An 18,162-nucleotide genomic window follows, 5' to 3' on the forward strand; every position below is an offset into this window, starting at 1 on the left:
GGCCAAGAAGTCGCGTACAAGCAGCGATGTGTGGGCAGGGGCGTTATCATGGTGCAAAAGCCAATTTTTGTTTTTCCACAAATTCGGGCGTTTCTGGCGGATTGCTTTGCGCAAATTGCGCATAACTTGCAGGTAATATTCCTTATTCACCGTTCTACCTTGTGGCAAGAATTCATGATGCACCAAGCCCCTGCAATCGAAGAAGACTGTAAGCAAAACTTTCACATTCGACCAGACTTGGCGTGCTTTTTTCAGTCTTGGTTCGTGCGGCAGCTTCCATTGAGATGATTGAGCTTTGGTTTCCACGATTTGTCACCAATTACGACCCTCTGGAGCAAATTCGGGTCGTCGCGGACAGATTCCAACATCTCATTAGCAATGTTCATGCAATGCTGTTTTTGATCAAAATTGAGCTATTTTGGTACAAATTTTGCGGCGACCCGTCTCATGCCCAAATTATCGATTAAAATCTAATGGCACGAGCCAATCGATATGCATAGGTCCTCGGCAATTTTTCTAACGGTGATTCGACGATTGGCTAATACCATTTTCTTCACTTCGTCGATTTTTTCGTCTGTTGTTGAAGTGCTCGGGCGTCCGGCACGCTCTTCGTCGTTCACATCTTCTCGGCCTTCTGAAAACATTTTGTACCAACAATAAACATTGCTTTTGTCCAAAGTGGCTTCTCCGTATGCCACAGTCAACATTCGGAGTGCATTCACGCACTTAATTTCGTTTTTCACACAAAATTTGATACAGGTTCTTTGTTCCATTTTTTTGAATAGGTAAAAATCGAAGACGAACCAAAACACGTGCAAGCAAAGCAGCTGTCAACAATTAACTGAACATTCAAAATGGCCAAAATGTCAAAATAAGTGAGAGACATATGTACCAACATAACGCCACAAAAAAAATCGAAATTCGAATATACGTTACCCGCGAAAATTCAAAATTCGCGATACTTTTTGAACACATTTCGTACTTTTATAAGTATTGTTGATACCCAGAAGTTTTATTTGTATGTATAATTATTTTAAACACATTAAACCATTGGTGACTTCCTACCACACTTTATACTGGGTATCCATCCCAAAAGACCCACTCCTATATTAACTTTTACACATAAATATATCAACCAATATCCATGGGGAGATCACTATAGGACTAAGAATCATGGTTTTTGTCTCATATGGAAACTTCAATCCCCTCTCAAAATGGATGTTTGGGGGGGGGGGGGGTTAGTTCAAAGTTTTAAATGTATACCCTCATATATTTTAAAGGCCCATATAAAATAAAACAGTGCCAAAAGCCAGAACTCTCTATCTTTATCCAGTACAAAATAATGTCCAGTGGTGTGTCAATGTTTTAATTTGTAAAATACGCTAAAAATCAATACAACTATTTAAAAATACAATACAATAGTTAACAATCTGTTTGTTTTCGTAGTTAAATAACACACATATTTAATTTCATTAAATATAACATTTTAATATTGTTTGTAAGAGTTTTAATTTAACACACTTTTTTCAGAGCACACAGGGTGAATCGCCTGGGAAAGGTGGGCGTAAGAACATCAGGAAAGTGTTGACAAAACATGAACTGGCAGCAGCTACTAAAGCAGCAGCAAAGGAAGAAGAGGAAAGGAAGAAACGGATCGCTGCTCGCCAGAAACTGGTGAGAGATTGTTTACATAGAAATACCAGGAAATTATAGTAACTTATTTGAAAACTGTATCACAGTATCTAAATATTCATCATCATTATAGTTAGAAGTGCATGACAAGAATTTCAAGAATTTATGACAATAAATAATTACTTTATAACATTACAAATCCTTTGAAATCATTTACCTGTACAAGATGTGGAATATATGTACTATTTAGTAATATAAATATTTTTTTATTTGGTTTCTTTATTGTACATATTCTTAGAGAACAGAACAAAGGTCAAGAAGAAGTGTTAATGTTATAAATGAGTGTAATAGTCAGTGTTTGTAAATTCATTATGTGGTCTTCATTTAGTCAAGGGCTCTCTCCAGGAATTCTTTCACTGAGTAGAAGGGTCTGTCTTCCAGCCACGCTGTTAGTTGTCTACTCAGTCGTTGTCCAGATACTTTCTTGAGGTGTCCAGGCATATTACAACTGTAAGCAGCTTACAGTGGATCAAACAAAACCTACAAATTATTGCAGATGTTAAATAGTTGCACTACATAAGATAAATTTATTAAAATTTAAACTTAATAGACATAGATTATAATTATTTCTATCTTTGCAGAAAATCTTTGGGTTACAAAATAGAATCACATAATCAAATATGTAAAGCACTGATATTTCACTGTGTGACTGTTTTTTAATATAAATCACAATGCCTAAATATTTGTGAATATTCAATTTAATTTATAATTCACAGCACCAATATTTGTCTGGTTTTATTATTAAAAAATATACTCACTAAGGTATAACATCTTCCCTCCTACAAATAAAATTATGTTTTTGTTATTAACAGTTCTTATCAATGCACATATACAACAAGTTTAATCGGTTTCAGTTTAATGAGATGTTTGAGATCAAGGAAGCAGAAGTACTGCAGAAACTGGTGTTAGACTTTGATCCTGAGACAAAGACAGAACTTATATCAGTGGACCATGACTTGGTTACTAAAATGAAGCCTCACCAGGTTAGTATTTATTACCTTCTACAAATAACTAGGTATACCAGGTGTCCGAAAAAGAACGCCCTAGTTTTGGATTCTTTTTATTTATTGTACAATATACAAATTACAATGACTGCTACATTAAATGAAAGGTAATGAAATAATTTTTTTTTAACACTAGTACACCTCAATATGTGAACCATTCGTAGCCCTACAGATATCCAAGCGATATTCGAACTCTCTCCAGGTATTAGTTAACATATTAGATGTGACCGATGCTACTGCTGCTATGATTCTCTGGCGAAGATGGTCAATGTTACGTATCTTCTCTGAATACACAAAGTTCTTGACATAACCTAATGGTGTTATGTCAGGGCTTCTTGGAGGCCATGCGATTTTGCCACCTCTACCCATCCATCTTCCTGGGAAACGGGCATCTAAGGCTGAGCGCACACATTGTTTGTAGTGGGGCGGCGCACCGTCTTTTTGGAATATGACCGGTCCCTTTTCCGCCTCGATGTCATCCACCTGTGGAAACACGTACAGTTTCAGCATGTTGCAGTAGATATCACCAGTTATTGTCTTCTCTGCAAAAATAAAAGGTCCAACAATTCGGTCGTTCATTGATTCATAACACATTGTGCTTTCTGCTGCGGAGTAGCCATTGCACTGACAGCGCTGAGCGCTGGATGCGGCGTGTGGTAAAACTACGCTCAAGGTCAAACAGGTGTACCAAACTTATTGCCAACGTTCGAAACTAAAACATACAAATATACTCTACAGCACCAAAGGATTATTACTCATCCATTTAAACTAATACTATCATGAGTAATTTCCAAAACTAGGGAGTTCTTTTCCGGACACCCGGTACATGGTTTTAGGAACTAAAATAGGAACTAGAGATATAGGACGATAACAGGATGAACATAATGTATCTGCTTTGTTTATCTAGAGGTATCATTTTGACTACTTTTAAAACACTAGGAAATATACTTTGTTCAAGCATCACATTGTACAAATATAATAAAGGCTCTTAAATAACTATTATTTCTTTAATGGTCTTATTTGAAAAGCCATATAATATGGCTGTCCTCACTTTGAGTCAAGTTTGGCTGTGACACAAATTTTAAAACATCACATACTGTAATGTGACTTCACTTAAAACTATAAAAGAATTAGATTACTATAACTAGACAGATATTGATTTAAAAACTCTAAAGCTATGATTTCACTATTATTTCCACTATTACCATTATCATTTAACTGGGATGCAACCTGAACAAAATATTCATTAAGTTGTTTAGAATTAACCAGTGATTCTGTACTTAATTTTTTTATTTTGAGATTCTGCTTTGATGACATTCCATGCAGCTTTGCATTGTTACTTTGCATTACTTGTTACTTGCATTATCAATGTAAGTATTATTTGTTGCTATCTTTGCTTGAGTATTTTAAGTTTGTAATTTCTTTTTGCCATAGTATAGTCATTTTTTGAGCCTTTATCTCCAATATTATTACATTTCATAAACCTATCATACAAAACTAACACCCCTTTCATTATCTTTAGTTCAGGTGTAAATCACTTAACTTTTGGTTTGCTTTCTAAACAATTTTGTTTACATTAAAACAGTTATTATATACAACTGATGACAACACATCAATAATAAGCTAAAAGCCTCCTCTATGCTATTATACAATCTAAGTGACAACCAATCAATTTGTTAAAGCTGAGTTTTAAAGTTTGCTATTGCACCTAATTTAATATTTCTTATGCTATGATACATAATCTTTTTTTCAAATTTAAGTCATAAAATGTTACAAATACTCCTGCGTTGTCTGACAGATTAGGTTTAAATACTTCACAGTTACATTTTTCTGTAACTCATTAGTTATAGCATTGTCCATTAGCATTAAAATTACCTGTTATTATTATTATTGCTTAATTGTACTTTCTTGTCATACATTTACTCAAAATTTCAAATAAATAAACATACATACATCTGGCTTAGGTGTATAAATGGTGACAACAACGGTATTAATTCCATTCAAAACAATAATGGATACCTCAAATAGTTATACAACACATTATTCTATTTATAATCAATGACATTAAATCTATATCTATGTTTACAAATATACCACATCCACATCTAGAATAAGGAGGTTTTCTACAATAACTATATAATATCACTAATATGTACCCAGCTGGAATGCATAGAGAAATTTCATCTTGAGACAGCCAATGCTCATCAATGGTTAGCACTTTACACCTTAACATATCTTAACACTAACTCTAAGGAAAACAATATATTTGTAATGGACTGTATATTGATCTGAAAAATACTCAAGAGTTTGTCAGTGTGGTCAGTAGTGTTGAAAACTGATGATTCCCTGCTGGTGGTAGGTCGTTTCCCACCGCCTTTGTACTGGGTCTAGATATGTTCTCACGTTGACAGCTTTTGATCTCTGCTGCCTCACATATCTCTGCCAACATCTCTTACTACTTGGATTGAGGTGCATGCCATGGAATGTATGCATATATTGCTCTGCCTTACTCGCCTCTACCAAAACCACATTGACATAATTATCTCTTAAGTCCTGTGAGTGCCATATTAATAAGACTAGTCAACCAAGTCATATCTGTTTTTGGAAGGTCCAAACTTACATTCTTCTTTCCTTCCATTTGTCAAGAGTTTTCTTAATTAGTGCTTCATCCCCTTCATTGTTAACTACATATTTAGTCCCACACATAATAACTAAAATATCTTTATCAATTCTCCTTCAATGTTTTTATTATTGAGAGTTTTAAATTATACTGTAGTCCCCTTAATTAATCTGGAGCTTAATAATATCCTCTTCTTTTCTTAATACTATGGTTTCTAAAGAGTTTTTTTTTTTTTTTATTTCTAACATTTTTGTATCTTTATTAGCTTTACAAATGTAATTAGCGTATAAAATCTTAATTCAGTCTACAGAGGACCAAAGTTAAGTTTTCTACCTGTTCTTTAAACTCTTTATTTACTTCTACATTGTGTATCATTTGAATCTGTGTCATAAAACTCATCTTTGTTATTACCTAGTTGTTTATTCATACACTTATTACAAGACCAACTGATGTTAGATTTGTCCAATTCTTTCAGATCCTTAATATTAAGTGAAGTCCATTTCATGTGATAATACTGTAAGCAATCATTTCTACGTATCACAACTTTGCAGTTACTTCCAACAGTTTGCATTTACCACATCAGTGTTTAGGCTTACTTTTCGTCTTGTTGCCTCTAGATATATATCTTCAGGCAGTATAAGCTTGCATTTATTTTTTAACAAATAAAAAACAGGAAATAACTGATTTAAAAGCATCTTATATACAAAATACCTAAAATAGTTTGTATTCTTCTTTTTATTTGCACCCAGAAAGAAAGAAGGAAAAAAATAAAATCATAAATCACCCCTTTAGCTTTCAAAAATTTTTACACTAGTTGGATTTGAACTGTGTACCTTTTTCACAGAATTCTCAGACTTTATCCTCTGAGCTATCAGTGACTGATATCAAGAGATGCAAATGTCAGGCTCTTATCCTTCTACTGCCTGAAACAAGATTAAACAAGCACTTTTCGATAGGTAATATTTCATTTCAACAAAACAAAAATTAGTTCAATAATGTTTATAATTTTAAAAAGTTACTTGAAAATAATAAAAGAAAAATCCACTTGAAGCTAGTAAAAAAATAAATAACTAGTAAGAGTCGCAGAGTTTAAAGTTTAATTTAAATATGATTTATATTATATTTTATTTAATATTTTAAATTAGTCAAGACCTTTCAACAGAATTTAAAAAATTAATATCAAAGTTTTAAAAAGTTATTGTTTTGTAGAATAATTGTGAGTTCCCTTAATGAATGTTTATACATAAATTCAATACTCTTAGGAAGTCATTTACACTAGTGTAAACATAAATATTACTAGCTGAACTTCATTTACCATCTGCAGACGACAGATTTTTTTAGGTTGTGGTATGACGATATAATTCTATTTAATTTGTTGTTAAATTTTATACAGTTACTAAGTACTTGTCACAAATGGTTTGACTTGTTCAGAATGTCATATAGTACTGTTTTATGTTTGTCTTCTTTGATTATAATTTCAAAAATCTGACGCTGTAATAAAATAGCTTACTTTCAAAGAATAACTGACAGATTTAGTTGGCAAAACTTCAAGCCAATACTTCAATTAAATTTTTAGATATCCTGTGAACAGAAAGACACAAGTGAAATTTTTAAAGCTGCGCTAACGCCCAGTCAATAAATAGGTAAATATTTAAAGTCTAGTTTCTTATTGAGTTCCTTTATTTCACCACCCTAAGGTTACCATCACATAGAGACAGGTACTCGGAGAGATCAACATTATTCTTCTATAATTGTAATTTTACATTTTAGTACTTGCGAGTTTTATTATTGTATATTTTATTTTTATTCACATAACAAAATGTTGTAGGCTAAAGGAGTGAAGTTTATGTGGGACTCTTGCTTCGAGTCTCTAAGTCAACTGAAGACCAAGAAGGGCTCAGGCTGCATCTTGGCTCACTGCATGGGACTGGGTAAAACATTCCAGGTACACTTTAGAGCATTGATAAATATTTATTGTGTGAATTAATTTCAAACACTTATTAATATAGAATAATAATGTTTAATCATAATTACTGTACAATCTTGTAAATATTAATTTAGATTTACAAATTTGGAAAACTGAATACCAAGACCTTGTATTAACACATTGGTTACCAAGTGGGGCTAAGTCATGTACCGAGTGTCACCACTCACTCACTAGTAGCGAATGTGTTAATGAAAATGTAAACCATATTAGTTGTGGTATTGTTCAGAAGGCTAATGTAAAGCAGTTGACATATCTGATACATACAATATTGAAGCAAGCCACGGTACTCAACTGGTATATTGATTTTGAAAAGTGACTGGACATTGTGATATTGTTTAGAAGGTTGAAGTTTACCACAACCCTGTAGTTTTCACACTGTATAAAATTGATTGTGCAGGTGATATCTCTGGTACACACGATACTGAAGCACAAGGATACTAATGTGAAGACTGTACTGGTGGTCTGTCCACTCTCCACTGTACTCAACTGGTATAGCGAGTTTGACAAGTGGTTGGACGATGTGGCAGGTGGCAGAGATATCAAGGTCTTTCATCTCACAAAGTAAGTGCATTTTTTACATTAGGAATAAAAATATTAAACCATGCAATAAAACTGTTCAGTTTTTACATATGTATTTTAAGTTTTTTTTTCATGGAAATTAAGTTTTAAAACTAATATAATAATATTCTTTTTTATAATTTTCCAAGTTATCCAACTTTGCCACGGCCAGTTTAGGTCACTTAATGGACACTGTACTCTTTAATAAAATATTAAATAGATTATTTTACTCACTGGTGATAAATGTGTCTTTCTTGACATAATTTTTCATTTTCAGTTTCATTTTTCATTCATCATTATATTAACATCAAAATATATTCTGTTCAAACCAAGTGACCTGACACAATTTGTATATTGACTTTCCGGTACCTTTCTGAAAAAATAAGCAATTTTGATTTACACGGCAAATTTTTCCCTCCACCTCAGAAGTGCAAAATAACACAGTATTGAGATTGTTTATTTCCAAAATTTTCTGGGGAGGTTCCCATATTTGTCTTTCTTCCGAGAGATACTTCATACCCCCAAACCCCTGGAGGTTACAGTTCCACCACCTCTAGGTCTAGAAATTGAGCACTGGCTATAATTTAATGCAAAATACTTGTAATGGCTTTTCAATTGATTTTGTAATTCAAACTTATTAAATTTAAAATTTGGATTTTGTGTTTTCAGGCATAAAAGAGATTATGAACGCTCTAGACAACTCTTGCAGTGGCATGAAATGGGTGGAGTGATGATATTGGGCTATGAACTGTTTCGCATTCTCACAAATCCAGCTACTAAAAAATACAGACTGAAATTGAAAAATGACTTCCAGCGAACCCTCGTTGATCCTGGTATGCATTCCTTGTTAATTATGTATTACAGTGTGCAGTTTGATATTCCTTAGTGCCCATTGGTAATACTTCCTTAGAAAAGTCTTGATACAAGTATAATGTATTCAGTTAAAATTTGAAGAGAAACTTGCCGACTGAAGGCGTAACTGAAAAATTTAATTACATTTTACTATAAAACAAGATAAATATTTCAAACTAAGTCACAGCCGGAGGAGTTTTCCCAACAGATTCCATACAACATTAAGCATACACAAATGTTAGCTTGGAGAGCTTGAATCCATTTCCTCCTTGCTGATCAGACTAAATTCTGTAATTTCCAGATCTTAGGAATGAAAAACTTTTCTACGGAGAGCGGCTGTACATTTTCAGAAGTACTTCATGTACACTTACTCTTCAACACTTCACTGGGCATGCCATCTGATCCTGATGACTTCTTTTTTTGGAGTGTTCTTGCAGCCATTAACTTGTTCTTTCTTTGAGCACCTGAGTTAGTACCACTTGCTTATTTGAGTTCCTTACATAACGAGCAGACAGAAAGAGCACTCTAACTTGCTTCATCCTGTGTTAGTGGCAGAGGATGGAGTCTTCACATCACAGTCTTGTATAATAGAGGCCAGGGGTCACATCAAATCCACCTTGGATACCTCCCACTTGAGGCAGTTATATTTATTTTTAGATTACTTAAACTTTTCCTGCACACCTGTGTTCCAAGTGAGCTTCAGCTGCAGTATTACTCACTTTCCTTCCCACTCAGATATGGACTGTATGCTGATATCTCGTGCAGGCCATCAGTAAACTGGTTTTCTTCTTGCAGTTTAGAATTTATTTGACATGTAGGCATTCAATAAAATAAAAGTTAGGCTAAGTGTTAGTATTCTGGAAATCTTTACAACTTGTACTTCTTGTTGTAGGAGCAGACCTGGTGGTGTGTGATGAGGGCCACATGCTAAAGAATGAGTCAACTGTGCTGTCCAAGGCCATGAGCAGGATCAAGACTTTGCGTAGGATTGTGCTCACTGGCACACCAATGCAGAACAACCTTAAGGAATGTAAGGGCAGTGGATAATTTCAATTCGTAGACAGTTAGTGAAAAAGAGCTACTATAGTAACTTTATGTAGTAACAAGTGAGATGGTGAAATTTATACTAGTCCTAATATTAGCAATGAGGTTTTGATTTTGTGTTTATTGAACCATTATATAATAATTTGTGGGAGCACCAAACATGTTCCAGTTGAGAGGTATCAGTTGTTTGTTGCTCCTGGCTTGTGCAAGCGTATCTTTAATGTGACCATGCTTGCTTATGTGTTGACAGATTTTGTTGGAAAAAATACAGTTGGAATTATCATAAAAATTTCAAAATAGTTGATAACTTGTACAATTTGTATAACAGATTTAAAACAGCTGATGCCTATGAAAAGACAAAATCTTAGTTGCTCCAAGCATACCTATAAAGTGATCATGTGCTCTTGTGTGTGGATGGATTTCTTTGAAAAGGTACCGTTGGAATTATTATAAAAATGACTAAATAATTGGTATCTTGTGCATTTTTTATAACTATACCGGTATTTTTGTTATTTGACTTTAAATATTTTAAACAGACGCCATTTTGAAACAGTTAAAAGAATTTTGTGAATATTTTTTTCCAAGAGGTCTACCAAAGGTTAATGCAATTCTCAAATTTCATAACTTTATCTTAACTGGTTCAAAAGATATAATTTTTTGTTATAAAAACACATACAGACAGATAGACGAAAAACTAAAGGTTTTAGGACATACCTTCATATGAACTTTTTTTGCTAATTTTTTAGTGTAGAACAAAATCACACAGTATTGGAATTCTTTTACTGAACACCCTATACATATATATATATATATATATATATATATACTAGCAGTTGCCCGCGGTTTTGCACGCAATTTCCTGTTGAAAAACAGTACACTATATTCACGTATTCTTTTTCTATCACATTCTGAACATTCCTGAGATAATTGACAGTCATTCCTTCGTGAGCCTCTTAGACGCATTATGAAGGTTTGTACCATATTTCCTGCCTCTATCTTTTGTTGTTTATTGCTAGGTGTTGATAAGTTATTCAGTAGAGTGAACTTATATGGATGAATCTCGATAAACTAATTAGATTATAAGGAATCAAATTCGGTCTGTTAAAATTAATTTTCTGTCCAAGATATTTCCAGTGTCATTGAGTTTGCCTTGTGCTCCGATCAAGAAAATGTATCAACAAAAACCAATTTCGATCATAAAGTGTCTTCTTTTGGCTCTTTTCGTTTACCTTCGATCTAACCAAATTCGATTACCTTATGTGCAAACATTCACGGCTTTGTAAAATTAAGTGGTTTTAATAACAGCGTTTAATAGTATTTTCATTACATTAGATAGTTTATTGATCATTGGTGCAATCTAAATTTTAAATTAGGCAACTTTTATACAATATGCATTACACTACTGACCAAGCACTTTACAACAATAAGTTTGTAAATTTTAAATGTAAACAAATGTTTCTGCCTCTTTGATGAACTTCAACTGAAAGTATTAACAGCTGTTAAGTATCATTTCACTTTGTATTACGTGTCATAGCATACTAGTCTGCCGGATTGAAGGTAAATCTAAACTATTCTCGAATCCCCTTCAAAAAATTAAAAAATTTTGTCAAAATTGGTCCAGTTGTTTAGGAGGAGTTCACTGACATACACACGCACACAAGAAATATATATATAGTTAAAATATTTTTAGTTTGCTTTTAATTTTTCAGACCACTGCATGGTGCAATTTGTGAAGCCTAACTTGCTCGGTACCAGAAAAGAATTTCTCAATCAGTTTGTCAACCCAATAACCAATGGGCAGTTTGTAGACTCTACTGAGTCTGATGTTAAAGTGATGAAGCGGAGAGCTCATGTCCTACACAAGATGCTGGAAGGTCTTGTCCAGGTATAGTAACCAAGATTAGAAAATGTAATCATAACTCTTATTTATTATATATTTCAATCCTCTCTATTACAAGTATCTGGAACTTCTTTCTGTTAGGCAAATTTCACTTTTTATACTAAAATTTATATGTTTAATTTTTGGAAAACTGATAATGCTTTATTTGTTTCTCATTGAACTAAAGAGATAATATTGATGATAAATAAAAGAAACTTTTCTATTTTAAGGTATTTTTAAAGACACAAAATTTTATATACAAATATTTTGAATATCTTTTAAACTGAAAATAGAAATAAAAATTGTTTTTTTTCTGTTGCATATTTTTTGTACACAAAAGGGTGTGATTTACATCAATGGTGTGACAAATTTCTTACATCTTCTTTCATTTTATGTCTTAAGAATCACTATTGTAATAAAAATAAAATAAAAACTAACTAAACTGAGAATTGACAATAATAGTAAGAACATGTGATAAATGTGTGTATTCTACTTCACTATAAAAACCATTGTATTGAAAGCCAAATGACAATTGAAGCACACAGCTGGTTGGGTGAACATTTAAATAGATTACCAAGCAACCATACAACAGACATTTTAATTTCTAAGATTTATTTAGCAACAAAACCTTGTTAAACTGGTTTAAATGATTTAACCTGACATGAAGCAAATTTATTATTAATGAACTGCTGGGAGATACTCTAGGCATTAAAACTGTATATTTAGTTTTTTTAGAATTTTGGCAAATAATAATTTTTGAAATTTGGATACACGCAAAGTGCTGCTTCATATTTAGTGTACTCATATGCAGTTTCTTTTCTTTTACGTTCATTACATATTGCTTGTGAGCACACAAAGCGACATTTTAGTTTTCCTCAGCCATTTTCCCTTGGTGGTAGAGGGGGAGGTGGTGGGAAGTGGAGACCTGACAAGCGCAGTGGCTGCTAACACGGGACTGGAGACTCTTCTCTCAGTGCTAGATGTGTTTCCAGTATTGTCTGATGATGATTTGGAAGTCCATGATGTAAAGATTTGCATTTTAGAATTTTTAATGCATGTGCTGCCTACATATTTTTAACCTACATTACATAAATATAACCCATAAATAGACTTGGTGCAAGGATATGACACTGTGATTATATATTCTGTCCCAGGAGCCACCACCTTACAGCAATAATTACTTCAAACATTTCACAGTCGAAATAGTAAGTTACTAGAGACCGTAAAGTACTGTAATATTGATTATTTTAACAAGCCCGTGATGGATGGTTAAAACCATCAGCACTCTTTTGGAACCACTTTCAGCCACTCCTCAACAGGTTAAAGATGCAATAAAAATACAAGACTACCATATTGGCCAATAAAGGAACTAAGTCTGTCTAAATACAATCACAGTGCATTGAAATGGCAAGTACATAACTAATTCATAAAATAGCAACTTTCTGTATCTTTATTTTATCAGCTGACAGTGACATTTATATTATTTACGTACCGTTGGTTTTAATTTTCAAGCTAAAAAGCTGTGATGTGGTTCAAAAATTATCATTTTATATTTTTATTCCTTTTGGTAGCTATTGATTTCAACTCCCACCAAAACCAATGCAGCTGAGATCAAGTTCTTTTTAGGATAAATTTGTCTATCAATTTCATGTTGTATGATTATTGGCTCTCAGATCCTAAACTAGCCGTATGACCTTAGCACTCCATGTAGAGAGTTTGAGTCTGATTAATAGTACAGTTACTTTATATGAGACAGATGATGGCAATGTCAGTATTGAATACAAAGATTTATAATAATTTGTTTTAAAGTTGGATATAACTCAAGTGGTCAATAAAAAGTTAATCGTATAGTTAAAAAAAGAAAATTTTTGTGGGGGTGTCATATGCTCTTATATAGCTGTTATGTACTTTTGTCTCATTTCTGTCCAATGTCCACTTTACTAATCATATTATTATTATTGGCAATAACATAATAATTGAATTCAGTTCTATTTTAATGTACCAATATAAAAAGTCCATTTGAAAATGAAGTCGGTAAATTCGGTGACAATATGAATTCAATAAAGAGACATGTTTGTGCAGAGGTTTGACTACAGTGTGTTGACACCGTTCCTGCCACCAAAGCACGAGTACGTGATCTCACTGCGGCTCACAGAGGTGCAAGTACGGCTCTACCAATTCTATCTGGACAATTTCAGCCAGACCTCCAATCACACCCGCACTGGCAGTCAGCTGTTTTCAGATTGGCAGGCCCTTGGACGCATCTGGACACACCCCCGTGTCCTCAAGATGAGCACTGACAAAGCAGAAAAGGAGAGGGAGAAACAGGTGAGTACATGTTATGTATGTAGATAAATCTCTTTTGTTGGTTTTGACCAATGAAATATGTCTGAGTTGGTTCTTAAGGTAACAATAACAGCATTCTACATGTAGTAAATTTAATAAATACTCATTATTTAGAAGTAAAAGAAGTTTTTGATTTCATAACTCACACATGTATTTAAGCATATTTTATTCACAATATTGAAACTATGTAAATTATAAAAAATCGCATTAATTTCTACACTTTCAAAATAGTTGTATCGAATAAGCACACTTACTCAAAAATGTAAAATTGCACTGTTTTTAAAACATGTATTAACCCTATGCACTCGAAGGCAGTATTTATAATTTGCCCTTGGAGCTCGTATGGCTAGCTCTACTGTCTGCCACCATTTTGTCGGGAGCGTGGATTAGTTTTTGCCGTAATGTTATCTCAGCTTGTAAGTCCATCTGCACTGGCCAAGGTATAATACGTCCATAGCTCGTAAGCAGCACCACTTAACATAACACTAAACATAGCAGTTATTTATAATATTCTCTTTGTTTTATAATGAATGGTGAGTGCTGAAACCTATTGAGCAGCACTTTTTAATGTAATTTTTAATTAGCCTATAATTCTTCTCTAAACATTGACTGTGCAAGTAAGACGAATGACGCGTAGTGGGCCTATACACTGAAGTGATAGAAGGAATAGAAACCTAGAAAACTTTACTTGTGTGCTAACTATTCTTGACTACACATAGGTATGTATTTTTAAAAGTTTTATTACATGAAAAAAAATGTAATTCATATCTTAGTATATCATAACTGTAAAGGCCTACTTTATAACATTTTATTTACATTTCTTTGTTAACAATGTACATATATGAGTTACATTTCCAAAATGTATGTTTATCTTTGTATTAAAAAGATTTGTTAAAAATAAATTTTAAATTTTTGTAAATTTCTTCTTTAAATATTTTAAATTACTATGCAAATAACGCAGAGGAAATTGAAAACAATTCTGATCTGGGGAAGCAAACAACAAATATGACCGCCGAGCTGTCAATAAAAGTAGCACGGCTATCTGTACTGGGCATACAAGTTGCGAGGACAAACTACTGAAAAACTAACGCGAGTTGTCTGCAACCTTGGTGTGGCCAGTGCTGCTAGCCTTTTGAGCGCAAAGGGTTAACAACTTTATTATTTGATTTTCATGTTTCCGGTTTTATAATTAAGAATCTGGGACTGAGCATGTGTAACAATTTGAGTTTTTCTATTTTTTATTAAAATTTACTGGATGAATTAAAAAAGGAATTTCATTTTTATATATATTGTAATTAGAATTTGGTTATCCAATGTCTAATACACTCAAAGATTTTAAATTAACTTTTGTATAATAAATAGAATTAAAAACAAAAATAACAAGACAAAAGAGAACTAATTTTTTCTTTGGACAAATTTTAATTTTGTCAATGAGTACATTATCTGAAAACAGAGCTTTATTTTTATTTTAAATAATTTTAAAGTTGCCAAAGATTCTTACTTATTAGTATTGTAATTACAGTAATATAATGTAGTAATGTAGATATATTTTTAATTAGTTTTTTTGTTTTTAGAGATTAGAAGAATCTGAAGAAGAAGAAGGGTCAATAAAAGACTTTATTGATGACAAATCATCGTCTTTGAGCTTATCTTCAGGTGGTTCTTCTTCATCTGATGAAAACAATGAGAAAAAAGAAAACAAAGCAAAAGAAAAACCAGTTGCTAACAAAGATACTCCAAATATTTGTCCTATGATTGAAACAGGTACGAAATTTAAAAACAAACAATAAATCTTTTTATTTTTCAAGTATCAAAAACTACTACTTATCATAATTTTAATAGTACTTCAGTTAACTTTCGTAACATAGACACTGTTAACCCTCATTCTGCACATTACGACTTGCGCTATTTTGCCCATTTGCAAGTGAATTTTTTTGTTTTATATATTGTATTTTTTTAAACGTAGTGTATTAATTTGTATTTAGTATTATATTTAAAGTTAAATAAGTATAATGCAGAAATTGCAAACTTATGATGAACATTTCTGACAAAACTGTATATTAACCTCAGTGAACAATATAACTAGATATACAATTATAGATAGTATACATTTTTAGGCAAATTAGATAAGGCAATTATAATGTACAATATTAATTGCTGTATATTACAAATAGGATGTTGGCTACAGAATACAATTTAAAGTAACAAAAATAGAATTCATATTATGGAACATGTGTTTTATATATATACAGGGTGATTCATGAAGTTCTCCCCCCACTTCTACAGCACATTGTACTAGTAAAAATAATGAAAAAAATGTTATATAAACATAGGTCCGAAAACGCTTCGTTAGCGAGTTACAGCTAGCGAAAGATTTTCGCCTGAGTTCCTGGGTAAAGAGTAAAAATAAAGCCATACTGAACTTTTGGAAAGGTTAATTAAGTAAGAAATATCGTGGATTCTTATGTATTTTTACCTGATAAAGCTAATAAAATAGGTTTCAGAACTGTACCTGTAGTAGTTTTTGAGGGATTCAGGGTTTAAATGCAAAAAAATTGGGGCACGAAACAATGTTTTTTTAAGTTTGATGTACAATAATTTTGTTAAATTTGGTAATAAATACATAAAATCAACAAACATTAATTGTAGAGAATTTAATTCTGAGAAAATTTATATAATCAAAGTCTAAAATAAAACAGAAAATAAGTACCAAAAAATCAATTTTATTCAGTATAATACATTACTAGCTATAAAGAAATACCGTACGGTATTTAGTTAAAATAAAACAAAAACAAAATGTTTGTTCCTTAATGATGAGATAAATTGAGAAAACAAGATTAGCTGTTAAATAAATTTGTTTGTAAATAAAAATATCATGTTTTATTACGTTGTATTTTTTTTTTTAAATAAAAATTTACATCAAATGTTCGAAAATAAATAAAGCAAACATTTTCCCATTATTGTTTGCTAATCATCGAAATGCAGTTTTTTGTGTTATTAATTTCTAAGTTGGTAACGCACGAATAACAGCTGATCAACAATGGTATTCTGTACTGTTACGTTAGAACTGTGTATTAGTGGTGTTTTGCAAGCTACAGCCAGGAGATCGGGTTCTGTGAATCGTGTTATTAAATGCAATTTTTCTGTGAGTTATAATTCGATTGTTTATTCAGCGAAAAAATGCCGTACTTATTTACATCAGAGGAATACGCTGATATGGTTTTTATTTTGGGTTACTGTAATGGTAATGCTAGAGCTGCTGTAGAAGAATATGAACTACGTTACCCTAATAGGAGGATTCCAGATACCAAAACAATTTCAGGAAACTTTTCGTACTCTTCGGGAAAACAGGATCACTACCAAGTACTAGAACCAATTATGAACGAGCTGTCCAACTTGATTATGATATTGTTATTAATGCTGTTCATCGCAGTCCAGGTGTAAGTACACGACGTATTTCTAGGCGGATAAGAGTTTCGCAGTCAACGGTGTGGAGGTCACTTAATCGAAACAAATTTTATCCGTTTCATAAACAAAAGGTTCAACATCTACAGCTAGGGGATGGTCCGCTTCGCTTGGAGTTTTGCAACTTTTTGAATATTAATAATCAACTCTACAAGCGTATGTTGTTTACGGATGAGGCACAAATTCACTCGGGATGGTGTCAATAACTTGCACAATGAACACTCATGGGCAGAAGAAAATCCACATGAGGTAGTGGAACAGAACTTTCAACACCGATTTAAGCGTCAATGTCTGGTGTGGCTTTTGCACAATCGGCTGATTGGACCTTTCATATTACCTGGACGCCTAAATGCTGAGTTCTATTTGCATTTCCTTCAAGAAGAGTTGCCGCAGCTGTTTAGAGAATGTTCCTTTACATCTCAGACAAAAATTTGTACTTCCAGCATGACGGAGCACCTCCCCACTTTTTACGTGCCGTTTCTGCTTACTTAAAATCATCAATTTCCTGGACACTGGATTGGTCGTGGAGGGCCTCACCCTTGGCCACCAAGATTACCAGATCTATCTCCATTGGATTATTGCATCTGGGGATGGATGAAAGACATTGTATACAAGACAAAAGCGAATTCTCGTGATGAATTAATTGCCCGTATTATGGATTCTGCTGTGCAGATACAGGGAAGTCCTGAAAAATTAAGAAACGCAACAAAAGCAA

The 18,162-nt window shown here is 32.8% G+C and overlaps 1 protein-coding gene across 7 annotated transcripts in view; it reads left to right on the top strand.

The window, feature by feature from the left end:
- Positions 1–18,162, top strand: part of LOC124359619 (transcriptional regulator ATRX-like) — a 137,009-nt gene that overhangs the window by 77,978 nt on the left and 40,869 nt on the right. For all 7 annotated transcript variants that reach the window (XM_046812517.1, XM_046812513.1, XM_046812520.1 and 4 more), the window contains 9 exons: positions 1,531–1,674; positions 2,547–2,675; positions 7,145–7,261; positions 7,701–7,864; positions 8,531–8,694; positions 9,606–9,743; positions 11,467–11,642; positions 13,719–13,964; positions 15,557–15,746. In XM_046812517.1, the coding sequence (XP_046668473.1) occupies positions 1,531–1,674; positions 2,547–2,675; positions 7,145–7,261; positions 7,701–7,864; positions 8,531–8,694; positions 9,606–9,743; positions 11,467–11,642; positions 13,719–13,964; positions 15,557–15,746 (1,468 nt within the window). The remainder of the gene's footprint in view (positions 1–1,530; positions 1,675–2,546; positions 2,676–7,144; positions 7,262–7,700; positions 7,865–8,530; positions 8,695–9,605; positions 9,744–11,466; positions 11,643–13,718; positions 13,965–15,556; positions 15,747–18,162) is intronic.

Source organism: Homalodisca vitripennis, chromosome 4 (genome assembly GCF_021130785.1).
Source record: "Homalodisca vitripennis isolate AUS2020 chromosome 4, UT_GWSS_2.1, whole genome shotgun sequence".
Lineage (NCBI taxonomy): Eukaryota > Metazoa > Arthropoda > Insecta > Hemiptera > Cicadellidae > Homalodisca > Homalodisca vitripennis.